General features: G+C 40.9%; 2 protein-coding genes across 3 annotated transcripts; both read left to right on the forward strand.

Moving 5' to 3' along the window:
• Positions 1-956: 956 nt before the first annotated feature.
• ggnbp2 (gametogenetin binding protein 2) lies at positions 957-7,518 on the forward strand. 2 transcript variants are annotated; one of them, XM_068331169.1, is made up of 15 exons: positions 987-1,054; positions 1,125-1,158; positions 1,977-2,102; positions 2,436-2,516; positions 2,686-2,939; positions 3,159-3,257; positions 3,789-3,902; positions 3,992-4,201; positions 4,297-4,471; positions 4,561-4,746; positions 4,869-4,992; positions 5,721-5,846; positions 5,950-6,083; positions 6,170-6,367; positions 6,892-7,518. In XM_068331169.1, the coding sequence occupies exons 3-15, from the start codon at positions 2,010-2,012 to the stop codon at positions 7,093-7,095; spliced, it is 1,998 nt and encodes a 665-aa protein (XP_068187270.1). In that variant the 5' UTR covers positions 987-1,054; positions 1,125-1,158; positions 1,977-2,009; the 3' UTR covers positions 7,096-7,518. The 2 variants fall into 2 exon arrangements, with proteins under 2 accessions (XP_068187269.1, XP_068187270.1); XM_068331168.1 differs by lacking the exon at positions 1,125-1,158 and having other exon boundaries at positions 957-1,054.
• A 626-nt stretch (positions 7,519-8,144) lies between these two features.
• Positions 8,145-20,166, forward strand: dhrs11a (dehydrogenase/reductase 11a). The gene is made up of 7 exons (XM_068331405.1): positions 8,145-8,511; positions 17,603-17,812; positions 18,555-18,649; positions 18,775-18,904; positions 18,993-19,085; positions 19,157-19,222; positions 19,304-20,166. Exons 1-7 carry the CDS (start codon positions 8,380-8,382, stop codon positions 19,343-19,345), a joined length of 768 nt encoding a protein of 255 aa, XP_068187506.1. The 5' UTR covers positions 8,145-8,379; the 3' UTR covers positions 19,346-20,166.
• Positions 20,167-20,596: the final 430 nt, after the last annotated feature.

Genomic DNA, 20,596 nt, shown 5'->3' on the forward strand with positions numbered 1-20,596 from the left:
TGACCATCTGATATAGAGTATCCTCCGATTTTCCTGTTCCTCTCGTCATTTTGCAGAGAATCAGTTATTGGTGTGGTAGTATTTTATGTTTTGATTAGGAGCAAATTTAAGGTTTTCACAACGAAAATTGTTATTTAAATGATTGAATTCATTGAAAAAAAGCCTGCAATGTGTTTGCAGTAGTGCTTTTATGCTTTATTGTATTTGACTGTCACCTTTTTGCTCATTTCACTACTCAGCTTTGTTTTGGAAAGTTAGTTGTTTGTCCTAACATCATTCTCATTTGTCAGTGAATGTTACTTAAATTATTAATTATACTCCAAATTAGCACTCTAACTATAAACATTGTCATAGTAAAAATTGTAGGGGCTGTGGTTAAAATCTAATACAGTTACATGAATCAGACATCTATGAATATTACACAACAAAGAAAAGTTAATAAATGGAAACACTCTGGCCACACACATATCAATCATGTTGGAATCATAATAGCTTTAATTACAAAAAATCATTACTGTAGTAAGGTTGTCAGTAACAGTGAATTGAAGAAAGTTTAGTTCTCTCCACACAAGGTCCTTCAAAACAAGTAAAGCCAAAGTTGACTAAAAGTTATTTTAAAATGATTCACAGATTCTACCCAGTCAAGCATTCCTTTAATGGTTTATTTCAACATGAAATAAAACTGGTTTTATTTCATGTTGAGTTACACATTTCACAATAAGAAATTCAGACACAAAAAGTGATTTTTCCGATCGGATAGTGTGATTTTTTTCTTTTTTGGTATTTTTTTAAATGAACTTACATTTCTGATCCACTTTTTGGCCTGTACTGAATGTAAATTCAGCAAAAAAAAAGTAAATAAAGAATTTTATGAACGGAAGTTTTCTTAAAATACAGGTCAGTATTTCCTATTTCCCTATTGCGCCCCCTGGAGGCCACAAGTTTTAAACGTCAAGTCTACGTCTTGAGGTCAAAGCGCTGATGAAGATTCCGCCACCGTAGCAGACTGACTCAGTTGCACTTGTTTATTATTTACGGGCAACGTTGTAGACAGGTGAGTAAAACCATATTAATCTTATTCAAGTATCCCCACTAAGTTGACAAAATTCTGTCAATCTTTTTAGTATTTTCAAGAAGGCCTGCAAAAAGTGACAGCAGGTAAGGAAAAGAGTCGCTCAGTGAAACTTTGTTCCTCAAGCTTGCTAACGTTAGCTTCAAAAGGCTGATGCTAACTAGTAAGTTAGCTAAGTTTGATGGTGTCGACGGGGCGCAGAAATTCTCTATCAGCAGTGAAACGTATTGTATTATTTGTTCATTAATGTATCGAAAACTTTCGTGTTCGGCTTTTTTGGATATTGTATGTGGAATGTACTGACCGGCTTTCTAGAAATCACTGGTAAATGATACAAGCTAGCAGGCTAGCTTTGCACGCTACGTGCTTGGTTTACGCTTCATGTTTGCAGATTTAACAAAGTTTTTTAGAAAAACTTTTAAGGTAATGAAGTATAATTTTGTTTATTAAAGCCTGTTAGTATAATTTACCAATGCTACCGGTAATTATTGGTCAACCAGCTTCAACTGGCTAGCCAATAATTACCTTTTTATCCTGTCCAACAGATATTTAGATAGTACCATGATTATACCGGCCTTCATTTCTTCTGCAATTTCAAGACAAATATATTTGAACGTATCTTACAAACAAATACGACATCAGTTCCTTCCACCTGACGTTTCCTATATTGTTTGCTAACTTAGCCAGTCAATTCAGACAGATCCGTTAACTTCCTGCAACTGTTCTAAACACAATATCAGATGGTGGGAAAGTCAGTAAACAATTACATTTGTATATTGTGTAGGTAAACTGCAGTGCGGCTTATTGCAGTCAAATCGATGTTATAGTTAGCCTTCAGTAGATTAGCATTAGCGTGATGTAGCCCGCGCTGCTGTGACAAGTCGGTGTCTTGTGTCACCTGCAGGCGAGCAGCACTAGAACCGAGCTGGGAGAAACCATGGCACGTCTGGTAGCAGTTTGCAGGGAAGGAGAAGAGGAATACCCTTTTCTCGCCAGACAGATTCCCCTATATATCGAAGATAGTCTCACGGTAAGTAAGTAAGCTTCAGGGACAAGGGAGACCATGGGCGCTTAGTGATTAACTTCACCCTAAGCCTCTTTGGGTCATGTGTTAGCACTACACATTAGTTCTGATTTAAGTAAAGGCCTCAATTTAATAGATAACAGTTCATTCAGGGTTTATTGCACAATCTACACATACATTATGTAAGAAAGTTCTGGACAAGCGAGTTTCTTCTTGACTTTAACATGCTGGGATGCAGCATGGCTACATATCAGTGTAGAAACTGTTATATTATGACTGCTATCAGCATAGTCAAAGTGAGTCTCAAAATTGTGCTCTAAATTTGTCATATTTTGCCAGATGGTGATGGAATTTTCTGATATCAACATGGAAGTTGACAGCCACACTATAAATATGTCTCACTGGAAGCAATTTTTGGAGGTGGGTGGATTTAGATTTGTAGTTGCAGCCATTAAAATATTCAAAGCTTGTGAATTTAGCCTCTTTGCTTACTATTTATTATGCACATCTCTGAGCCAAAAGCTTGCTGTTGGTGTTCATGTGACATGTCAGCAAAGTGGTAACAGATGTATGATTCTTTGCTCTTTAGTATCACTCCAAGTTGAAGCAGCAGGACTTGAATATTGCTCTGATGGTGACATCTAGAGAAGTGTATGGTGTGTTAGCTCAGCTGGTGCCATGTGTGGGCTGCAGACGAAGCGTGGAGCGTCTCTTCTCACGTTTAATGGAATCAGGGAACCCGGCTCTGGAGCCCCTCACAGTCAAACCCACAGGCATGCTTTCTGTTAGTAAAGCCTGTCTAGCAGACGCAAAGAAGTTATATTCCCTCTTCTATGTCCATGGGTAAGATGCAGAATTTTTTTTCTTTCGCGCTGCTAAATTAACCATGTTGTGATTCAGAAATTCTTGAATTTGATAAAGCATTTACATAAATAAACCCAAACCAACCAAAAGTTCTTATTATTCATACTATTAACATGTGATGTGGTATTTAGTATGGAGATTAACAGATAATAACCTTGAATGTTAAAAACAATAGAATCTAATGGGGTTTTTTTGCAGGTCAAAGTTGAATGACATGATTGACGCTATTCCAAAAAGTAAAAAGAACAAGCGCTGTCAGTTACACTCCTTGGATACTCATAAACCTAAACCTTTGGGGTGAGTATTATGACCTATTTTCATCTGTTTTCCTCTTCAAGCTGTTGTATCAGCTGCTTTTTTTCTCTAAACATTATTCAGGAAGCTGGTGTCAAGAGGCTTTGTTTGAGAACAGTTACTCTTCCTGCCAGGCAGGAACAGTTTATTAACTTGTTGTTTATCAAATTATGGTGTGAAGGGGTGACAAAGAGGAGTAGGTTTCAGTAATGTAATATTTTTGTTATATATTACGATTAGAAATCTGTTCAATGCTTATATAATGGCTAAGTTGAAAAATGAATCACATGATCATTAGTCCCTTCAAGCTTTCATCAACAGAAGAGTTACTGTTGGATTTGGATTTTCTGGGTAGCCACAAAAACAACTTTTATTAAATGCTAATGCTGCTCTGTACCCGTTAGATGTGTTAAAAGACCGTTTGTTAATATTTTGCCTTATCAGCCACCCATGAGGAAATTAAAAATCCATTGCTGCTGGTTTGGGAGATGGTTCTTGTGATTTGAGATGATATACTGTAACTCTTGCTTACAGGGGAAGCTGGATGGATATTTGGGAGCTGATGTCTCAGGAGTGCCGAGATGAGGTGGTCTTAGTCGACAGCACTTGTCTCTTAGAAACATTAGAGACATACTTGCGCAAACACAGGTAACGTGTGGCTGTCAGTATTTGAAAATTCTTTTATGTTCAAGGTTTAAAACAACTTGGTTGGCTGTGTGCTGCTGTCTTATCCACAGGTTTTGCACTGACTGTAAAAATAAAGTACTGAGGGCATACAACATATTGATGGGTGAGGTAGACAGCTCAAAAGAGAAGAGGTATCGTGCCGTCTTGTATGAGGGATTATGCTGCTGCCCCCATGAACGTCACATCCATGTTTGCTGTGAGACCGATTTCATCGCTCACCTTCTGGGCCGAGCAGAGCCAGAATTTGCTGGAGGATATGAGTAAGAAATGTTTTTTGTTTTTTTCTCTTCACCACTTTCCACCATGTTCCTCTCAGTGAACTTGTATATTTAATTATTGGTAATGTTTTTTAAAGGTGCAGAGAGAGACATGCTAAGACCATTGACATAGCACAAGAAGAGGTCCTGACCTGTCTGGGTATTCACCTCTATGAGCGACTGCACAGGATCTGGCAGAAACTACGAGCAGAGGAGCAGACCTGGCAGATATTATTCCACCTGGGAGTTGATGCACTTCGCAAAAGTTTTGAGGTACACAATAAGATCCTTAGCGCATTATGTCCTTCAATAAATAGTTACCAGACATCTGTGTGTTGACATACTTATCCCTATGTCCCTAGATGGCCGTGGAAAAGATGCAGGGGATCAGTCGACTGGAGCAGTTTGTTGAGGAGCTGTCTGAGGAGGAGAGAGCCAAAGAGTTGAAGCAGGAAAAAAAGAGGCAAAAACGAAAAAATCGTCGTAAAAACAAGTGTAGCTTCCACATATCTGCAGAGACAGAGGACAAAGAGAAGAACCTGGATGAGGTAATCCTGTGTAAACGGCTAATTTCTACGATCCAAGTTACACATTATTTATGTGAGACGTTCATCTGCCGGTACACACCTATTTGCTTTTCCTTATATGTGGCCCATTTGGGGTTTTACAGGGTTCTCTCAAGGGATCTTGTAAGGTGTGTGGCAACCACGATGAGGAGGATGGAGAAGAGACTGGATGCGATGAGAGCATCATCACGACTGGAAGCGCTTCCTGTAGCTGCGACATTAAACAAGGCAAAGAAAACGCACACAAGACGAAGGACCTAACCCATATGCACTTTGTAACCCTGGTTTTCCAGTACTAGCTTATTGATTTATTTTCTTACGGCAGGGTAATGAGGGGTCATTGTTTCAACTCTTAATCTAAGAAATGGGATACCACTTATGGTGTTATCAGTAGACAATATAATGTAACATAATTATAATTATCACAAATATTTATACGTTGAACGAATCCAACAGTCATGTCTCTCACAACCTTTGAAGTTTTTGCAGTAAAATTTCATATTATTTGTCTGGCTTGTTCTGACGTCCCTTGAAAACACGAACTTCTAGTTCTACACAAACCTGTAATGTTGCCATTATCAATCTGACCTCATTCACAGAAAAGTAATAAAAGAAAGGTGAAAACAATACTACTTTTTTACCCAATAGCTTGGGTAAAAACTAGCAAACTAGCTATTACATTTTCATTTAAATCTATATTAATCAGAGATTCCACTGAATATTTAACATTTACTCAATTATTTGTGAAGATTCATAAGATTTATGCACTTTTACTTCAGTGGTAGCCATTGTTTACACAACCTGTGTTCACAAAGCACTCTTGGATTGACTACTACTCTTCTTCATCAACTAATGATTAATTATTTCCAATATTTCAGTGAAACTTTCCATGTTACTATATATATATGAGACAGAAAAATGATCAGCTGAAAATGAATTTTTTTGTGCCATTTCAGATTTATCACCCCATTGCAACGGCAGCGACTGCGGGTACTCCTCCTGTACAGAAAGCAGCGAGAAAGGGTCACGAGGATCCTCTGATGTTGCCTGCTCTGAGGGAATATGCAATCACGATGAAGCAGGTATGTCTTGAGCAGGGATTTTTCTGGACCCACCTTTGGTTTTTCAGATATAGTGTCCCCCCACATTTGTTTTCCTTACTGTGGGTTTGTTAACCTTCTGCAGGAGAGGATTCAAATGTTCATCTCTGTGCTGAAGACAAGGAGGAGGATGGAATAGTTGGCTGCATTGACTGTTGGCCACATTCTGATGAAAACCCTCAATGCAAGAGTAAAAGAAAGGATTTGTTCACCAACCAGGTGAGATGACAGATTGTGGGATTCTTGTGCTATATATACAAAACGTCTGAGGCTGTGTATCAGATAAAGAGTGTTTGTTTCCACAGGATGGAGCTTGTATATCCGATGGGAATACAGCCGACCTCAGTCCACAATCATTGCACACTGCGCAAACCAAAGGAGTCTTCTCCTCCTTATGTAGTGATACATTTACCAGCATTGCTCTACGGTTACCGTGGACAGCACCTCAGATGAGCCTTCATGCTGGTCCCCCAGAGGCAAATGTCAGTCTTGAGGAACTTCTTGTAAGTAGGAATCATAATTTAACAGTCTCTTAACTGTGACTGTGACACCGTTACCCCCGTAAATGTGTTAGAATAATAAATTATAAATATAAATGTATGTTTGTCTTTGGAAATATTCTTAGTCATCAGTGTACCACAAAATAACACACACACCTTATTTGCTGACCTTTGAAGCTAATTAATGTAAACTGAAATAATAAAAAAGCTGATATTGTCATGGGTTTCATGTGAAAAATGATTTGTTGCTTCACTACACATACTACACTACACATACACTACACAGCTTATCTCATGTGAGATAAGCTTCATCATAACATTAATTAAGGCTGACTTGTATTAAATATGCTGGTGAGCACTCATGCTGAGTGATAGGAACTGGGAGTTTGCTCCCTCTAGTAAAAATGTACACTGTACAAAAGTTTTATGTTTTAAAAGAAAATGTAAAGCTGGTAATTTAGAACGTTTATTTAACTACATGAATACACAGGGGTCTTTTGTAAACTTTGGTTGTGTTCTCAATGCAGAATGACTCAGACGTGACTTCAGATGAAGAGAATTGTCTGACACAAGATGAAATCCAAGCTTTTTTAGAAAGAAACCAGTCCTTCTACAACAACCGCCACCAGTACCGACAGCTCCTGAAGGAGAAATTCACCAACTACTGCCACGCCACTGAGCAAGGCAAGCCTGTCTGTGGAAAGTGTTTTGCCTCCACTGGCTTCAACTAGATGCACTATCAACATCTTCACTTGGAAGCAACACTCGTGACTGCTGCTGCAACATCATCAGAAAAAACCATGAAGTACACCTGGTGTCTCGTTCAGTCTTCTTTCCCATTTGGGATTCTTTCTTTGTTTCTTTTCCACTTTTACACCGACGCTTGTAACTTTCACACTTGTAGTTTTTGTCTTTGACCAAATGTAGTTTTTTGTTGTTAGTCATTTGTATGGGTGAAGAGCATTATGGAATCAGTAATCTGTGCAAGAGAATAGGGATAAATTTTAGGAGTCTTATTTTATGTTTTCTTTTCTCACTATCTTTGGTGGCCTGTCTCTCATGGTGAAGATTGTACCATTAAATGTGTACAGAAATTCTAAATATAAAGATTTTACAGAAAACATCCATTTGTAATGATTATTTGGTTGTGATGTTAAGATGTTACTAAATAAAGAATATTTATTAATATGCATTTGAAGTGGGTTTTTTTATTTTTCCAAAGTGAAGGGTTAGTAATTGTTATGATTTTCCGTCTTAGGTAATGGATGCATATTGTAGTTCAACGAATACGGACTATTTTACTTATCTGCACAAAGTAAGCACCATAAATAGTGAACCTAGTTCTGAATTTAAAAGCATTCTTCAATTAATATGAATTGATTTTGACAGATGGAAAACAGATTTATTCCTTGTAAAAAACAAAAAACAAACTTGTGTTGATGACCATTGTATATTTTAAGTTCCTTTTTTTGACAAATTTATCAAGAAGGAATATTTAATCCTCTTACATGTAGAGAGGGTCTCTGCCACCCGCCCGTACCAAAAACTTAAAGTTGGTGACTGGAGGTTCTGGTTCCCATTCTAATTCATCTGGAGACTCCAAAAACTACAAATAATCTTGAATTTCCCGACTAAAAAACTTTTAAGGTTCCTAGAAATGTGAATATCCATGGTGTTTTAATATTCCACCAGTAGGAGGCGCCACGCACCAACAAACATGCCTCATGGATAACAAATACAGTGGGAGGTGATGTGAACCAAACATTAACGCACGTCAGGCTTTTTCATATTTCATCCAGAGAAGCGCGTGGATGTGAGCTTGAACGCACCGCCCGTCGCTGTCCTGAATGCCGCGGACAACCAGACGGGAGCGTGCCTCGTCCCTCCGTTGGAACAAAATCCTTCCTGATGCCGATAGTTGAAGCCGAGACACCTCGAATTGAGTAGACGGACAGAAAAAGAAGCACGGGAGCCGTTGTTTCGCGTTCCGAACCGGCGTAGACGGGAGACGGGAGATGGAGCGGTGGAAGGGCAGAGTGGCCCTGGTGACCGGAGCCTCGGTGGGGATTGGAGCGGCTGTAGCCCGGGCACTGGTCCAGCAAGGCATGAGGGTTGTCGGCTGTGCCAGGAATGTTGACAAAATAGAGGTGAGTAGTTAAATTTAGAGCCATTAACCCCCCGCGAAATAAACGTAGCCGGTTTGTAAGAGAGGTTAGCTCTAATATAACATCAACAAACTAGCTAACTAAGGTTAACTGCTAGCTAACATTAGCTGAACAACTTTAGCTAGAAATCTTTAGCCTTTAAACACTGGAAGGTGGATTAACGGAGTTTTAATCTTTAGTTTATAGATTATCAAATTAGAGATTATGGAATATTAGGTGAACAAATTCAATAACAATAATGAGGTCATGTTTTATTACAGTTATAGTAATGCATTTTAAATTAATTCTAGACAGTGCAGTATTTGTGTTACCACCAGAAGAGACTCATGCGATGCTTCTAATCTGGCATATTCCAACAATCTCAAAATCTGTAGTAATCCAGCATTATTATGAAACCATATTGGAAAAATCCCCTTCTTCCTGCTGTCCATCTCACTAGTGGGTCATCCTGTCAACCTCCATCTACCTCCATCTATCCAGCCACACCTGCAGTGATAAACTGTTCTTTTTCCCCCGGTTAAAGTTCTTTACCATGATTCCCAAACAACTGTCAATTGATGCTCATGTGAGTCTAAATAATGTGTAAATGAGAATTTATATAACCAGTCTATTTCATATAATTAATTTTCAACCGTAATTTTTAAAAACTTTTAATTTTCAGCTTCAAGAATGGTATGTGATTTCAAAAAGTAAATATGTATTAAGTCGGCGATCAGCCGGCCGTTTAACAGAACTTAAATCAGACTGTCAGTTAGAATAAAACATGTGGGCTGATTTATGTAGGTTCTCCTGTCATTGTGGAGGAAACAGAGGAGACTTTGGTGGAGTATGGATTGAAGGTAGATGGTGCATGCCTCCTGCGGGGCAGCTGTCTGTGGCCCGTCCTTCCTAACTCTTGTTAACCATAAGCCATAAGGCACTGCGCCTTGCTTATCTTGTCAGCCAATAATTAATCCTTGCTCTCCTCCTCGTCCTCCTCTTCTTCCTCCTCCTCCTCACCTGTGCTGGTCCCAGCTTCAAGTACTGGCCTAGAGAAGGCCTACCACACCTACATTCAGCCACCATGTTAACAACATTGCCATATTTAGATGACATATTAATTGTGCTCTATAAAACTAACATTGTCCATTAGCAAGAATAAAAATGTTGTCTATAAAATTGTGATTTCATAGACAACATATGGGTTCATAGTTATGTATTTGCATTTATACCTGTCATATGCGCTCTCTTCTTCCTGTTCTGTGTGACAGGATCATAGTCGAATGTAATTACATCACGCGAAGCAATGATTTATTGTAATTGTCAGTGTTTGTGTGTTCGTCCGTCCGTCCACCAAATATCTTCACAACTGTTGCAGATAAAAAGATGAAAGAAAAAGCACATTGCTCGGGTGACAAAGGGGATAAAAATGAGATGATGACCTTGACTTCGAGAAAACAAGATCAAGGTCAAATTTCAAGTTTTGTCAAAAGTTTTGCGTGTATCCAAAGAACCGGGTAAGATTGAAAGACGAAACAAAAGGTGTTATATTCAGGAAGGTAAGGGGATATTGACCTTGAAAAACTAGGTCAAGGTCAAATTTTCACTTTTACAGTGCGCAGCCGCGTATCAACGCTCGCAACTTCACCTCATCATAAATTTTTGGAAGGCAGTCACGAGATACGCATTCTATTGACTGACGGCATCTGGAAGTGCACTACCTTCTGTGAGACTGGGACTCCCGTGAGACACAAAAGTGCTCTAAAAAGTCGATAAGAGTGTGGGAAAAGGTAATACAGATAGAAGGTGGTTTAATATCAGTATGGTGAGGGTTCATAAATGTTTAATTTGCCGTAAATAATAAGATAAATAGTTTGTCGCTCTATCGTGGAATTCGTTAATCGCTTGTGGTTCCTGGAACGCATTGACTAAGAGGAACGACGGCGCACTGAATACCTTTTTAGGTACACATCTCTGAAACCTGATTAAATATCATCACAAAACAAAAAGCAACATTTTCATAAAGCCAGAGGCACAATAATGTGTAGGTCAGTGTAAATTATTGAATTCAGGTTGCCACGGGATGTTGCAGTCTCTGACTGCCTTGTTCTAAATAAAAATGGTTGTTAAATGGTGTGATGGTTTTGATGATGGAAGTTGGGGTCAATCCACAGGTCAGTCAGTACAAACTGGATTTTCCCAGCACAAGAGGCATCTCTGTCCTCAGAAACTAATTTGGAATTAGTACTGCATCACAAAGCGTGACATTGAGTCACTAACATGTGTGAAGGTTTTGCTGTTTTTCCTAATTTCATAAATGTGAAGCAGAGCGGAGCTCACAGAGGGGAGTGTCTACTCAACAAGATGAACAAGGGGTGAGCCCAGGATCAGTGTGTTTTCGATAGAGACAAGCATGAGATGCGTTTATCTTAGATTAGTTCCTTCGCTTGTGTCAACCTTCTCTCAATATTAGAGGGTAGTTTTTAGCAGCTTTTTGCAGTGTGTTAGGTTGATACACCAAACACACTGGCAGATTTTGATAAACCTTTGTAGAACGATTGGACGTGTTGTGTGGAGGTAGCCGTTTGGATCTGGAGTGGATCATTAAACATGACAAAGAGACAGTAGACTTTAATGACAGTAGAATTTGAATTAGAACTAATTAATAGGAGGCTGTTGGGACTTGGCAGAGGTATGAACCCTGCTTAGACAAATAAAATCTCACACATTTCAATCACTTGTTTTATTTCACTTGGATGCTGTTTCCCCTCCTAGATTACTCACACACAGCCATGCCTGTACATGCATACGGTGAGTGTAAAATTTACGCAACAGAAAGCCTCCCTCTATTCACACTGTGGTCACATGGGTCCTCCTGTCAATAGTTAACTGCAGCAGCTTGTTTCAACCCCTGTCTGATTTGTTCAAGACAAAAACAAGGTCATAACACGTAAATCTTTATGTTGCTTTTACTCCATACTGCTGCCAGTCACAGGGAGAGATTACAGTCGACATCCAGAACAGTTGTTATTCTTTATGAAGTGCTATGATGCATGAAATTAAAGCTGAAATTGAAAGTTAAATTAGGGAGAGGAGGGGAAGCCTATTTCCATCTCTCCAGTTCTATGACAGATTTCATCTCTTGTACAGGACCTTAGAGGCTTGTCTGTGAGTTGAGGGACAAAGCCAGCTTTGTGCTCTCGCTAATAAATAAACTGAGTTCTTGCTGTCATTGTGCCAAAGCTGGCATGTTGCTCATGGGGGATGCAAGTGTCTGTCACTAAGCAATTGTTCTGTACTTCCTTTTTTGTTTTTATTTCTTTACTTGGGTAAGATCGAGCTTTTAGTGTTTCCCAACAGCAACATTCAACAGCAAACCGGAAGAAAGGGTTATTAAAGGGAGAAATGGATGCAGATTTTATAGGTGTCTGTTTTTCTGTGCAAACATGCAGAAAGCAGAGTGGAGAGTTGAGGTATTGTTTTATTGTCGGTGAGACTATAAAGTAGACGATGGAAGGGGGGGAGCGAGCTCGGGGGGAGACGTGTGGTCACCATGGCCTCTGATCAGGAATGGATTACAGGGCTGCATCCAAGCAGCAGCAACCCTGCCTCTCATTTACTCCTCTGACACCTTTCAAGACTGGTGGAAGACGCTTTTATTCCCCTGGAAGAAAAATCTCTCCGCACTGCACACAGTGTATTGTTAGAGGTTATGAAAGTGGCCTCTTTGCGACGCACAGGACGGTCCAAAAGTGTGCCATTGAGAGCCTTGCATCTACGATTACTGTCAGGCCTCTGCTCTCTGCAGCGAGATCACCACCAAACACAGGAAGGATCGTCTCAGGGCGTTAAATAAAAGTAAGATTTCTGATATCAGAAAGATTTGAAGTCTGAGCTTGTGTCTATAACTCAGTCAACAATTGACTAGACCTTCTTTTTCTTTGTCCTTAGAACTCTAAATCGCTCTGGCCCACATAGCCCATATGCCGGATTATATCTGCTTATGTGGCACAATGTGATGCTGTAGTACAGTCAGTACACAGTTATGGGAGCATGAACTCAGTTGCTGATCACCATAATAATCCCTTTTGAAACATAAACACTGGATGTAAGAATACTCCTCATTTGTGTTCTCTTAACAGGGAACTTCCACCATGTGAATTTAGATACAGATGCTAAACATGGTGAGTTGTAATTAAACAGTCATGTCTCCCATATCTTTGGTTGTATGAGGCATTAGAAAGCGTAAAATATGTTATCTGTTGGTTGAGGCAGAATTATGGTTGCCTTTGTAATACTTAAGGAATGTATTTTTTAACCAGCTCCTGGTTGGCTGGTTAATCATGCGACTCCACTTGGTGACATTATTTAAACAAGGCCAACCATCTGTTACTTGAGTGAATAACATAAAAGTCAAACTGCAGGTTAGCTTAAGACCACCTTCAGTTTCCTGTCCTTTCTGAAAAAGGTAAGCGGCGCCCAGTCATGCATCTAAAAATGCTGAGGAGACACAAAAAGAGCAAGTCGCGCTCTTCGTATCTCTAGATCTGAAGCTGTCACATGGCCAGCAGACACCGGTCGTGTTGTTCACACAGTCACTTCAGAAACAGTTAAGTGGGTCAAGTAAGTCTACCCTTTTTTTAACTTCTTTTACTTTCTGTCTCCACATTTTGAAATTTTTATTGTGTCTGAGGGGTAAAATGTGCTGAAGAGTCAGACAGTCAAACTTTTCCATCATGAATGCCATTTAGTTAACGCATTTAAATCCATCTCCTGCCAACAGGCTAACTGTTGTGTTTTTTGCTTTATCGTTTGTCATCGGTTGAGTCAGAAATCAAAGCTGCGTTCTCTCCTCTCGCGCGTTTTCGTCTTGATTTCCCATTTTCTCATCAAGTTACCTTTAGGCTTTCTCGGCTCCTGGCCGTTCTTCTCACCCATACAGAAAGCGTTTCTGCTGACTGCATGTTTTTCGCTTGAGGTGTGAATCCATCACGTTTCCATGGATTCTGCCTCCAAAGAGAATCAAATTATCCCAAAGCAGTGGTCCAGATTACTTTGATATCAAATATGATAATCAGTACAAATTTATGAAACCAAAACAACCATAAAAGTGTTAAAAAATAACAATCTGTTCCAAATTCAGGCTTTTATTCAAGTTTACCAAGACATGCTATTGTAATCTCTACTATATTCATTCAATCTGATTGTGTTTATTAAAATCTGTTCAGGTTGATCTTGTAAAGACCACAGATCAATCAATATTACTTCCCATTAATTATCCTTGAAATGACTTGCACTTTAGAAATTATTTAATGCTCATGTCAGCAGTGTTTTTACACGTAATTGCTTCTTAGGCGAGATCACGTAGTGATTTGTCCAGACGGCTCTGTGACCCCTGCGAGCCAATCTCCCTGCGCTGCCGCCACGCTGTCCTCCCTGTGCTTATCATCTTTCTAGGTGTAAGGTTTACTGGCTCTGACGGCTCCTCCCCTGACCTCGTGGTATGATAGCAGCAGCGTTTCCCAGTCCCATCCCGTTCTGTCCTGTCGAAGCTTCCCTGGAAACGCCTGCGTACATTACACCAGATTAGGTGTGTTGTTTGTACGGTGGGGAGCCTGATGGCTCAAGGTATGAAAACGCTGCTCAGTGCAGCAGGGGGAACAGGTCTGTTCTTGTGATCGAATGCACTTTTGTGGCAGAGAGAGACAAGTGTAAAGAAAGCACCGAGGAGCGAAAGAATTTTATGAATGTGCAACGCAAACACAGATCGACTTGCTCAACTTTAGTGTTCCTAAAAATGGGAAACAGGAGAAAGAATGCAAATCTATCCATTTTGGATTTGTGGCTCTGTGCTTGATAAGAAAAAATTTACGGCCAACGGTTGACGTGCTGAATCGACCCAGCTCAGTCTAGACCAGGGTTTATTCTGCCCATCTGATCTCCCCCGTGTCTGTTTTGGGCCATAGTGACTATAAAGGGTGCGGCTGACGCTAGGGCCTCCATCAAGCTGCGGTAAGAACGGTCGTTTGTTGCATCGGCGGCCTGCATCAGGTGCAGGAAGAACCCGCATAGGAGACGAGACACGTGCTCCAACGTCTGCTCAATCCTGAGCATGTTTCATCCACAAACAGAAGGAACAGACGGACACTTTCAGTCATTTCACCACAGGTGAACACGCGAAAACCAGCTGCTTTCTCCTCATTCGTGTACGGAAAGATATCAGAACGATGCTCCACCGTTTTTATTCTACTGTAGAAAAAAGCTCTGCTGTGGCCTTTTTTCTAAATGTTTTTCGCTTTGACTGAAAACATGCTGTTCCACTGGTTGCACCAGTTTGTTAGCCAACACTTGGCTCCTTTTCTTTTTTCTTCAGACTTTTACAGCTATGAATCATTTTCTTTCTTTACTTTTTTTTTAATCGTCTTCACATTGACTAGTAAAGAATTCAGCTTCATTTACTCTTCAACAGGCACCATTTTCAGATATTTACTTGAAGGCTCGGCCTCAGTTTAATTCCCTCTTATCGCCTTGTCTTGAGGAGACTATCTTTAAAACAAAACGCCCTGGTCAACCTTTAGACCATTCTGTGGCAGCGTCTCCTGTGAGCAGGAGATAATTGTGCTGCCATCCCACCTACTCTGCTGCAATCTTATACAGCCTGCTGTGACCTTTTACCCCCCTCACTCTGAATGGGCAAACTTTAAGTGGTGTTTCTATATCACACACATGTAGTTCTGCTGGATAATGACTGAGGAGGCTTTGCAGGAGGAACTCCTCAGAGACCTTCTCTTTAGTTTGTTTTCAGAAAGAAAAATCGATTTCCACCTCATTTTGCTTCGTGGAACGGCTCCAGCTGATATTTTCTATCTTCATCAGATATGTGAGGGGGGTTTTTCCATCTGGTTTATGGCTTTCCGTGGAAGTGTTCCTCAACAGCCTGTGATTACACTCATGAAGATAATGCCGCTAAATTGGTCTCACGGTAGTGGCCTGTGGGGTGGATTTCCCCTCCGGTGCACTTCCTGCCTCCTCACCCTCCCTCTGCTTCTCCTTCCTCCTGCACATGTTTTGTGATCGCCGGTCAGCAAGACTCAGTAATGAGGATGAAAATCCACGATGACAGGAAAAATTGTTTTGTGTGTCACAGGTATTTAAGACATCGAACAGAACAGAAAGGATTAAGAGGGGAGGAGGTACTGTGTGAATTAGCGTTGCTTTTGATTTTTTTTTTTTTAAACTGCCCACCAGCCTCTTCATAGAATAAGTGAAGGCAGAGTGGTCCTTAACACAATCCAGCTTTTGTCTGGGAAAAACTCCCCAGTTAACCTGAGACAAATCTAATTTCCCAGCGCTCTGCTGGCGGCTGTTATTGATCCGGTTCACCACTTCAAGCTCGTCTGCTTTTAGCACATTGACATCTTTATTTTTACCTCTTTCCAATGCGCCAGCAAGCTGTGGTGCTCCATGTGAAGAGGTGAATAATGACAAATGACGTCCCATGCATTGTGGACATTATATAACTGCCCTGTGTGAGGTCAGGAATGTCACTATGCAGTCATGTACAAGTAGATGAGATGTACACAGACGCAGTATTTGTTTTTCGAATTGTAATTGAATTGGTTGGTTGGTTACTCGGTTGCTTGGATGGTTGCTTGGTTACTTGGTTGCTTGCAAGGTCAGCAGGGTTGCACAAAAACCACTGAAAGGATTTCCTTTAAACTTGTTTGAAGGATGAGTCTTTGGCCAGAGCAGATGGCTTGAAATTTGCATATCATGTGGAGTGGAATCAGGGTTTGTTTTTACAACTTTGACTTTACATTTTGGTTCATTCCAAATCATCTAGTCGAGTCCAGACTCAACCTCATCCATTTTTCACTCGTGTTTAAACTTTAAAATGTTTAACCTGCAGATAGACAGCTCCAGTGTGGATCATGATGAATGAATCATTTGTTCGCAGGTGTTTGTTTTTTTGCAGATGTTTTTGGGCTGGACTTCCCTTCACTTTAACTTCCTTTCTGAATAAATAATATTCAGTCTGCCTCCTCCTTCCTACCTGAAGGTCAGGCTAGTGTGATTTAGAGATCTTTACTCCTGCAGTTACAAGTAATGATTTTAAATGTAGTGGTTCACCTTTCTGCATCGCAGGTTAAAGCTTGTAGCTTCACAGATGAAGCTGTCAGTGTTTTAGCATTTTGACAGCTTTATGCAGGTGATGCCTTCTCTCAGGATAATCCCAGTTAAACAGCTTAGAGGACCAGAAGGGAGATCTGCACACTTCAAGTGTGACATCATGTGCAAATACTCAAATGCAAAAAAGGTTCCATAAATGTTCTTACTCTCCTTTTTCCTAAAGAAGCGACCGCCACAGGCTGGATATACCATCTTTAACACAGCAGCCACTGATTCACGCTGTATGTGGTGGTTCCCACAGACCTTCTGCAGTTTTCTTCTTTCATATTCTGGTTCTCATGGAGGTCAGGTGACCATGACGCTTCAGCTCATGGGATCATGTGTGAGGGATGGCGATGTATTTGCATTCTAGGCCTGAAGCAAACATGAATCAAACTGTCATGACAAGCAAAAAGAAAACACTATCAGGTGTTGTAGCTGCATTGGAAATATTTAAATGCAGTCACATTCACATGTGGGATAAGGCTAATACGCAATATGTTATATTAACATGTGGCACACAGGGCTGAATATCATGTCCGTCCACCGGCCCCACCCTACAGTCTTGCTGACGCTGGGGGGGCGATCTGTCTCGGTGTGTTTCTTGGCACACAGGTGGCCAGCCAACTGATCTGGGTGATGTGTACCCTTCTTCCCTTGCATCCTGAGGGGAGAGGTACCTATGTGGAATCTTGAATTTGCTAATCCAGGTTTAAGATTTTAGAAAAAGGTGGAATTTGAATGACGAAGCTTTTCATTTGGTTCAGTATTACCTTTGATGTTATGTTGCTTTTTTATGATGGTCCTTTAGATTAATAATTTCCAGCCCTCATAATTGATTTATTGATATATTTTGTGCAGGACTTTGTCTTATTATCCTCTCCGTGCAATTCATCTCAATATGGGTTTGGTTTGTGTCTTTCAGAAGCTGGCAGCAGAATGCCAGAGCGCGGGCTACAGCGGCACATTGATCCCCTACAAGTGTGATCTGTCTAATGAGGAGGAGATCCTGTCCATGTTTTCAGCAATCAAAACTCTGCACAAGGGTGTGGACGTGTGCATCAACAACGCCGGGCTGGCCCACAACGAGCCCCTGCTGAGCGGAAAGACCGAAGGCTGGAGGAACATGATCGATGTGAGTGGATCACAAATGAATTCAAAAGCTCTACATATCATTTATTAAGCTTATGGATCGTTAGACCCATTTCTCTATGTTTGTGTTCTATTCATTTTATGATTGCTCTGTTGGAAAAGCAGAGGGAGGGGCTCAGTGGGGCTGTTTGTGTAACTGCTGTCGCTGGGAGAATAAGCATGTCCCCCCTCCCCTCATAGGGTATCCAATAGAAAGCCATGGTGCAGGAGAGGCTCCTTAATGAAAGCCGGCACTATTTCTCTTGCTGGGACGTCCTGACTCATTGAACCCTTGACCACAGTAGACCCCCCCGGTCTCCTGCATTCACAACCCTCATCCATCCTGTTGTCATGACAGCACTCATGGATGTGTACAGCAGTGTATTCTTAGCTTGCGTTTAAGCTGTATGCTGACCTTATTTGGTCAACCCCCCTCCCCATCCTGCCTCTACGTTGGCTTAAACCCTCCATTAATCAATGACACTACAGGAGCAGCTTAAAGGCCACGAGCTCGACAAGAACAGCAGGTTCAAGTGGTCGCCTTGACCGGGGGTGGGGGGGCATCAAACAGCTGATGTAATGAATTCCCATCCCACGCCCCTCTTAGTTTGATTTGGCATTGAATTAAAGTTTAATCACAAATTCTGCATCATTTGTGCACATCATGAAGTTGATGTATTTATTGATTGAATTAATCTGATTGGGCGGCACGCGGAGGTTTACGGTGTTTTTGCCTTCCTCTGCAGGTGAACATCTTAGCCCTGTCTATCTGCACTCGGGAGGCATACAAATCAATGAAGGAGAGGAACGTGGACGACGGACACATCATCAATATCAACAGGTAAACTAAGTACACCACAAATCTATGGATTCCCCTTAAAATAATGAATTTATTAGTTACATCTGGGCCTGACGAGCAGAATACGGCCACTATTTCATGTTTGTCCTCTCTTCTAACCGTTACAGTATGACTGGGCACCGAGTGATGCCGAGCGCTGACGAGCATTTTTACTCTGCCACAAAATACGCTGTGACGGCTCTGACTGAGGGGATCCGGCAAGAACTCCGAGAAGCAAACACACACATCAGAGCCACAGTGAGCTGGTTGGGGATGTCTCAGTGTGGAAACAGGAAGAACTACATTTCTGATGTTTTGGGATTGTTGTTTTTTGCTTCCCTTGCAGTGTATTTCCCCCGGAATAGTGGAGACAGAGTTCGCCTTCAGGCACCACAACAGCGATCCAGAAAAAGCAGCTTCTGTCTATGAGAGTATGAAGGTAAGAGAATATAAGTGAATGACAGTGATTGAAAAGACCTGCTAGTCACACCTCTCCTCTTGCCTTCTCAGTGTTTAAAAGCAGAAGACATAGCCAGTGCAGTCACGTTCGTGCTAAGTGCCCCTCCTCATGTCCAGGTAGGTCTATTTACTCTATCGCCCCCTGGCTTTCATGTCAACAATTACATCAGTGTTGATTACCCTGGTTTGTGTCTTTAGATTGGAGATGTGCAGATGAGGCCAGTGGAGCAGGTGTCATAGCAGCTGAACAGGAAGCTACAGGTGGAGCAGATCGCAGCCATGGTGACTCCTTAGCGACCTCTGCTGGGCATGGGGGAGGGGGTGGGTGCAGTAAAACAGATGAACGTCAGCTGCTTTGGAGCTGCAGGGGACAGGAGTCGGTTGGGGCCGGAGCCTCGAAGAGGTAGTGTGAGGAAAAGAAGGGTGTGGACTTTGTGAATCGCTATGAAAATACTACTGAATGCAACAACAAGGTATTTGTGAATTATCGAGCCCAGTCCTCAACTGAGCTGACTCCAAACTACAGTAGGAACAAATTACAAAGAAGGGAGCTGCTGCTGAGTTGTTTGGTCATTTGTTTGACCGTCACGTCTGAGGGAAGAGTATGCCATTGATTGCACATTTTTTGGTTGTTTTTGTAGGTCATGTGACACATCTTTTTGAAATTAAATGGAAATATTAATTACCGTTTATAAAGAAGACTTTTTTATTTTTTAAAATTATGTTAACTTTAAGTAGATATGGTCTCATACTGTCTAACTATAGATATTATGTCAGTCACTGTATCTAAGTGTCAACAGTCTGTCTATCCTGCCATTTTTACTTGGATTGATCCTGTTTCCAGCTCTCACATAATCGGGGAATGGAGAAAAAAATAAAGCAAAGATGCCGTTATCTATTGCTACAGTCCAGCCTCTGTAATTTCAGTCATTCTGCACTTTGGGTTTATTCATGAAAAATTCTGAGAATGAAATACTGGTAACCTGTGTAGAGAAACTAACTGTGCAATGTATACCCTAGAAATGTGCACAAATTTCACCTTAAAATAAATAAAAGTGAATGCCCAGAAGTATGGATTGTGTTATGTTCAGCTTAGAAGTGAAACACAGGTTTTTGACTTTGGTGACATAAGTTGATTACACCTTTTTGCCTATTGACCTCCAGCCTTTTATTTTGATCAGTGGTGCCCTTTTACATTGATTTTGTGAAGCCAGCTCTACCAATGCTAGTTGCATCATCAGACGTGGCCAAAAGATGGCAGCCTTAGCAAGGTAAAAAGCAGAAATGACTATAGCAAACAATCCTTCAGGCCCTCTCCTGTGTCCTGAAGAGCTCTGTGACGACAGAAGGAGTGTTTGCTGCTTCTTACAGACATTAACAGAGCATACTTGAGGTCCTAATCACACATTATCACATTGAAAATTGTGATAAAACTGTTCAAACTGCTCAAAACAAATATCAATGTCCCTGCATAGCAGACTAACAGTAAAC

This window comes from Antennarius striatus, chromosome 13 (genome assembly GCF_040054535.1).
Source record: "Antennarius striatus isolate MH-2024 chromosome 13, ASM4005453v1, whole genome shotgun sequence".
Classification (NCBI taxonomy): Eukaryota; Metazoa; Chordata; class Actinopteri; order Lophiiformes; family Antennariidae; genus Antennarius; species Antennarius striatus.